The sequence below is a fragment of the Lytechinus variegatus genome, chromosome 4 (assembly GCF_018143015.1).
Source record: "Lytechinus variegatus isolate NC3 chromosome 4, Lvar_3.0, whole genome shotgun sequence".
In the NCBI taxonomy this organism is placed as follows: domain Eukaryota; kingdom Metazoa; phylum Echinodermata; class Echinoidea; order Temnopleuroida; family Toxopneustidae; genus Lytechinus; species Lytechinus variegatus.
The window spans coordinates 53,700,853-53,708,676 of NC_054743.1; the positions used below are offsets into that span (position 1 = coordinate 53,700,853).

The 7,824-nt window shown below is 36.8% G+C and overlaps 1 protein-coding gene across 1 annotated transcript in view; it reads left to right on the forward strand.

Moving 5' to 3' along the window:
* Nucleotides 1–7,178, forward strand: part of LOC121414327 — a 49,014-nt gene extending 41,836 nt beyond the window's left edge. Inside the window, exon 3 of the mRNA XM_041607466.1 lies at nt 6,907–7,178. Within this exon, the coding sequence (XP_041463400.1) occupies nt 6,907–7,035 (129 nt within the window). The 3' untranslated portion in view covers nt 7,036–7,178. The remainder of the gene's footprint in view (nt 1–6,906) is intronic.
* The last annotated feature ends 646 nt before the right edge of the window (nt 7,179–7,824 follow it).

Here is a 7,824-nt window from a genome sequence, read left to right on the forward strand (position 1 = left end):
CTCCACTGTTAAAGGGATGGTCCAGGCTGGATATATCTCAATAAATAGAGTAAAGTTCACAGAGCAAAATGCTAAACATTTGATCAAAATCTGATAACAAATAACAGAGTTATTGAATTTTAGAGATTTGCATTAATCCGGTGAAACAGCTCTAGGCATGTCTTCATGAATATTCTTACATGTACATGTAGGTGGGCTGATGATGTCATATCCCCTCTTGTTCTTGTGTATTTTATTACCAGTATATGAAATTGGGTTTATTCCAAATTTTCCTACTAAGAACTAAAACAATTGGATTGACAACTGATTATTAGTGCATTAATCATTTATTGCCGTGACTTATTTCACCATAATATGAGACACATAATTTACACTATGTACATGTATGAAACATGAAACATTTATTTTTTCATCTAATAACTTATAAAGAAAAGGGAGAGTAGGGATGTGACATCATCAGCCCACCTAATGAATATTCATGATGATGTGCAGTAAGTGTTTTCACAAAATATTGATGAAATTGAAAATTCAATAAATAAATGTATTTGTTATCCGATTTTGATGAAATTTTCACCATTTTGCTTTGTGAATTTTACTTTAGAAATACTTAGATATACATAGTTTCAGCTCGGATCATCCCTACACTAAAGTTCCCGAACCCAACCCTAAACATAACATAAAACCCTATTGCAACTCTAACTTTAAACCCTTTGTCTTTATAGACCAAATGAAGCCCGGAGCAATTACCGAGCTTTCGATTGTCTGCGACAATCATACATAGCTAGCGAATGAAAAAAAAAGATCAATGAATTGTCATTTTCTCAGAAAATTGAAAATGGTTTTTACTGAACCTCTTGTTTATCAATACACAAATCATTTCACACCCGATCATGAAAATAACACAAACGTAAGTCATCAGAATCCATAATGAAATTCATGCATTGCATGTACAGTAACATACATGTATACGGGGCAGCTGCTCGTTTATGACGTCACAAATCCCAAACTTATAATTCCACTAACCTTCTTAATCTTTTATAACAAAATTTCCTCAAATCTTCACCAACATTATTAATCATTTTTGGGGGCTATTTTTACAACAAACTTTTCTTTAGGGTGAACTTCCCCTTTGAATTTTTTTTTAAGGGGGGGGGGGGCTACTTTGTTGTTGTTCATGTGAACACTCAGCATAGAGTGTTTCACAAAGCTGTTTTCTACATGAAGAAATGCATAATACTGGAAGATAGTGTGATTTTGAATCAGTTTTAGAAATGTACAGCTTTAGTATGATATTTGCTTCAGTTATTCTGTAAAAAACACAATGATGAGAAACATCCAGAAAGTTCATGCAAGTGAGACTCAGCAGTCGGTATTGGGGTAATCAGTGAGTGGTCTTGCTTTATAGTCACTTGTACATGTAGGCTGTAGTCATCATCATGTTTTTTGTTGCTACATGTATAGTGTAGGCCTACAATGTTCATGTACATGTACAGATGTATGTTTGTTTTAACTGAATTCCTTTGATAATGATATCATTTATCTTTGTATGGGAGGGATGAGAATGTCCTAGAAATAACTGACAATGGCTGAAGTTTATCAGCATGTCAATTGCTGTTTCAAGTGTGTACCATACTTCATACTGAAATCACTCTGACGCAAACACCGGGCTCGTGACCAGGCCTGGTATGTGCTACATGTTTACATGTAAATCATTGATCAAGTTCAAGTGATGCTCCCATATTAAAACTCTCTTGTGTTGTTGGGATTCTGGCCAACAAGACGTCACCAACCAGCCAGTGTTTACATCCACCAAAGGTGACTTTTCAGGGTTATGGGATAGTCTCCTGAGGTGAATTGATTTGATCATGGACCAGACCCTACCATGATTTGATGAATATTCTATGAAACTACTTGTAGTTGATAAATATTCAGGGAATATAATACTTGTATATTTCACAGAAATACACTTCCTTGAATTGCATGTGCACAGTATCACCTGTACATGTACTCCGAGAGGTAATATTTTCATATGGGTTGATGATAGCGCTTGTACAGTATGAAAGACAAAACATTACAATAACCAACATTGTCTGAGAGAGGAGACTACACTTGAAGAAAGGAGATGTTACATATTCATGAAGGGACACACCTCCAACTTACCCCCAGCCTTCAGCCAATCATGGCAAACATTGGCCATGGTCTGACTTTGTGTGTGCTTGTGTGTCTTTGTGCCTTTGATTGCTGTGCGCTCCAGTATGCGCGAATCCTGCTGTGTATTTTGTGTGTGTCTGTGAATGAAAGATCATGCATATTCATAACAAAGAGCAGCTGGTTCAGTGTGATGCAATATCCTGGAGAGGTTGCTGCATGCACACTTGATCATGGACTACAGCAGTGTGTCTTGTAGAGGTGTATGATTGCTGTTATTTTGTGTTGATATCCATTTGGTATTGCATAAGCCATTTCAACACTACCAAGGCCATTCTCCAGCCCATGGAACCAAAACAAAACACCCAAATGCTTGGTGTATCAAACTGTTACAATTCCTCTGCGGACGGTTGTGGCTTGAATTACTGTGCCCCTGCCGAATTCGGTGACGGTGATACGATGGGGAAACACGCCAGTCTCGACTGTGTGAGGACTGAGTTGCACTCCTCCGTTCAGGAGATGGAGGGGAAAATTGGGGAGGAGGTGGTAACGGAAGAAACGGCGCCAGAAACCAAAATGACAGGAAAACGTGTTAGATCATCGGCATCCTCACAGGTCAGTGGGTATGGAAAAAGAGGCATTTTCCCTCAGAGAAGAATCTTGGCTTGTAGCCCACTATTGCAAACTTTTGATGGTCACTTTGTAACCTTGGCTTGCTTTGAGTTAGGCCTATTTCATTGGTCAACGAGTAGGCCAAAACTGAAGTCAATGATTAGATCTAGTATTTCGATGTTTGAATATTGATTTGTAAATATTTATGATATGGACTGTTTGACATTTGTATGCACATCATGAACAATTTGAACGTCAGTAGGCCTACTATTTTCTGGAGAGTTTATTTACGAATTGCAGTAGTGCCGTCCAAATACATCATGTACATGTAGGCCTTCATGTACATCTACATTTGTACATGTACATGTATTCAAATGTAGGCCTACATGTATCTATCAAACTTTCTTGAAAAATATTAATATTGAAAGTATTCACTCCAAACTCTGTTGAAGGTGTGCAGGCTGCCAGTCCCCTAATACAACTCTAAGTACTTTATTGCAATGATATTTACAGTTCATGTATGAACATTGCATTGTTCATTCACATGCGTACATGTGCACCATTGACACGAGTTCTTTTCATCAAAAAGGGGTTATACATGTATGTACATGTAGCTATTTTATGAACACATTAATTTATATTATTAAAAGCAAAGGAAATGGGCAGCAGGGGGGGGGGGGGGGGTTACATGGTGTGAATAAACCTCTATAAAACAACCAATAATCAGGACTAGATCTATCCTCCTTATGAATTCCTGTTTTGTTTATTATATATTCCCATTCCCTTTGAAATGGTAAAGTTATATTTCTGTGTGAAACAAGGACTTGATTGACTGATGTGCAAGCTGGACTCTTGCCCATTATGACTTGACCATGATATGTGGTCTTATCACATGTTCGTTGGACATTGTCCATGTCCCTGATCTTTGGTCGTTGGCTGTGGTTGAGAATTGATTATGCTGTACACTGCATACATTTTACACTATATCTTGGGCATTGTGTTCTTGATCTCAAAGAGGTCTTGTACATGTAGTACTGTAGGCCTACTGTAATAGCAGTATACCTGAACCTGTACATAGTCCGTGTTTAGGCCTACTATGGATGGGGGCCATTGTCAAAATCATGACAAAAAAGAAAAAAGAAAAGAGAAGTGATAAAATACAATATTAATAAAAATGGAAAGACGATATATACATGTAGGCCTAAATCTTATTATTTATAATATTTTCTCAATATTATGTCCAAAGCTATCGTAAAATTAGATTTTCATATGAAAAAGGTAAACATAATTTTCTCTTGCTCGCTTTGCTACATGTAGCTTGTACATTGCAGCTTTACAAGTTTTGTCCCATACAACATAACGGTATGCTACATGTACATGTATTTGGCTTTATATTTTGCCCCTTTGCCATTGGAACATTCTTATATTCATGTCCACATATACATGTACGTTTAGTACCCCTTTCACATACCCATCCTCCAATTATCCGCCTAAGAGTACCGCGGATAATACAATAAAAATTGCATTCACAAACTCCGAAAATAATCCGCACTATTTTTACGAGCGCCCGACCTGAAAAAGGCGGATAATTGTCATGGCAACTGCAAACACCCCCTCTGATGGGGTTGTGTTGGAAAAGGGTGACCTTGTGACCGCACCATGGCAATTATCCACATTACTTTAAAAATGAGTTCATAAAATCTGGTCCCGATGCCGCTATTATGCGGATAATTGCAGCATCGAAATAATGCGGATAACTCTGGTCCCACTCCGATTTTACGACCAAATTACATGTATGCGGATATTATCCGCATAATTGGGTTTATGAAAGGGGTATAGAAGTCCATTTACTTTGCACTGTACATACATGTACTTGGCTGACTTGACATCAAGACAGTGGGCTGTGTATGTACCGGTATGTAGTTCAGGCCATTGGCTTTGGTTCCAAATGTGTGTTGGAAGTATGTCACTTGATTCTTAAAAGCACTTTCAGTGCTGCTAATTGCAGAATACTTGTCAGCAATGAGCAATGTTTCCTATCATTGGGTTCCTCACTAGCACACTGTTTTGCAATTTGCATAACTTTTCTGAAAAATCTTTCTGATGAAATTTTCAGTTTGAAGCTTTCACAATTTCACTCCATTATAATCAAATAATGTTGGTTAGCTGGATCTGATGTCTCAATTCTCACTGAATATAAAGGAGCCTAATTGAAGAAAAATGATAGGAAAATGCTAGAGGATTACATTCAAGTTATTCTCACTATCATTCCCTGTACATATACACATGTGCATACAACAGCAAAGTTTGTGGAAACAAGATCGTTATTATCCATAGGATGTGTGGGGTGAGCCGCCTCTGGGCTCTATTTCCGATTGTCAACATTTCACACAACTGTCAAAACTTTGTGGTTTTTATCTTCATCATGGTCAGGTTTGGCAAGTTTATCAAAAATGAAGACAAAAATCAAGATGTCATTGACAAGTATAGAGCACAGGCAAAAATAAAATAAAATAATAAAGAATTGATTTCCAGGGGCTACTTTCCAGAACTTGCCTGCCTATTTGTACATGTACATGTAAATCTCCAACATATTAAGCTTTTTAACATTGTAGTGAATGAGGAATTTCTGGGGATCGTTTATAAAGCATTTTTTTTTTTTTGGGGGGGGCTACATTACCCAGCCCCCATGTAATTCTTTCTCTGATACAACAATTTTTAAGGGGTTGGTACATAGGCTCTGAAAAAATAGAGAGGGGGGCACACTGGTAATCCAGCAAGTTTCCCCAAATAAAAAAAGAAGAAGAAAATAACCTATTGCACATTGTTTACACTTTAATTACATGTATGTCTGAATATCACAGACTATTAAAACATGAGCTACATGTACATACAATGTATTAAAAAAGTAGACCGGCCATTCATTATTTCATTCCGCCATTTAGAATGGAGACCCTATCACGTAATCATGTCTGTCATGCATTCCAAGCATAATATCACCTTCACAATTTTACATCCTTTACATGCTGAAGTTGATTCTTTAATACATTCATTGAAACAGGCAATACTAATATGAATTGCTGATTAAATGCATCAATCAGGAAATAATTTTGCTTTTAACAAATTTGAATAGCATGTTTGGCCATATAAAAGAGAAAGTAATGTACAATCCTATATGTATTAATATGCCATACACGCATAGCAGTCTTTCAATAATGTGGAGCAAATTGCGATGCGATACCAGAAAAATAATATTCAACATTAATAATATGCTATTTTTATACGTCACATTTGTTATGTAGTCCAAATAATCTTGATTTGCTTTTCAAACTGACTATTAATATTAATGTACTACATGTACTGTATGTGTGTATTTGTGTCTGTGTTTCAGCTTCATTCCGTTGAGTCTTTGCTGTATTTTTGTCTCGCATAGCAGAGCGAGACAGTAGGCGTCGCTTTTCCAACTTGATGGGGTCCATTGCAATGGAATATTAAAATGGCAAAGTCTTTTGATGATGGGGACTTTTTGGTGTGTGCATTTGAATGGATATTTTCAACCTGTCTGCTATAAAGGTGGATTGCTAAAACTGGCCTGAGCCTCAATTGCCCCTCATTGTTCAATCTTCCCTCATTCCATTCTCTCCACACCCTCCTGAAAAAAAAAATGTTGCGTTTTGTCAAATTTTTACTCATTGAGTGGTGACATTCACATGAACTGCGTGTATCTGAATTGAAACTGGATTTTCAGTTTTTACTCATTTTTACTACAAAGATTATTATCATTGATTGAAATCATCTATTACTTTAATTTCTTTCTTGTGTGTATTTCTTCCCAGATCGAGGTTCTCCTACATGTATGTACATTTACATGTACACTGTAATTGCTAGTAAATGTACAACATGTTGCATATTTAATAGTTGACCTTCCATGCATTACAAGCCTAGTATAAATGCCTAGGAAACTTGAAACAGTGTATTTCAGCCAGAATATGCATAGTGTGAAATCATATCTTTTTATAAAGTTGAATTTTGCCTATTAAAATTCAAACAGATTTATTTGTTCCCAAGAGATTTGCACTGTATGATACTTATTCACAGTTGATGTTTTAAAAGAATGGTTTTTTTCCTCTCTATCTCTCCTCACAGGAACAAGGAGGGAAGATTCCCAGACAATGTGGTACTGGGCCCAGTGCATTCATTCCCAACTCAGAGGTATGTAGCTTTTATTTTTGTCCTTCAAAAAAAAAACAACTTTCCAGTTTCCCAAAGAGTTAGTACTCCATCCCTTGTCTTTATAATGGGAGCAGGAAATGGTTGCACAAGTGTTAGAAATAGTTTGGCCCAAAAATAAAATTCTATTATTAAAGGACAAGTCCACCCCAACAAAAACTTGATTTGAATAAAAAGAGAAAAATTCAACAAGCAGAACACTGATACCCCATTCATAAACCCATCCTCCAATTAGCCGCCTAAAAGTAATGCGGATAATTCAATAAAAATTGCATTCACAAACTACGAAAATAATCCGCACTATTTTTACGAGCGCCCTCCTGAAAAAGGCAGATAATCGTCATGACAACTGCACACGCCCCCTCCGATGCGTGTGTTGGAAAAGGGTGACCTTGTGACCGCACCATGGCAATTATCCGCATTATTTGGAAATGCGTTCTTAAAGTCAAAATCTGGTCCCGATGCCGCTGTTATGCAGATAATTGCAGCATCAAAATAATGCGGATAACTGTGGTCCTCCTCTGATTTTACGACCAAATTATGCTGCTATTAGCCGCATATTTGGGTTTGAGAAAGGGGTATGAAAGTTTCATCAAAATCGGATGTAAAATAAGAAAGTTATGACATTTTAAAGTTTCGCTTCATTTCACAAAACAGTTATATGCCCATCTCGGTCGGTATGCAAATGAGGGAACTGTTGACATCACTCACTATTTCTTTGGTATTTCATTATATGAAATATGAAATATTTTGATTTTCTCATCATTGTCATGTGAAATGAAGTTTCATTCCTCCCTGACCATGTGGAATTCCATTATTTTAACATTTTGTGCT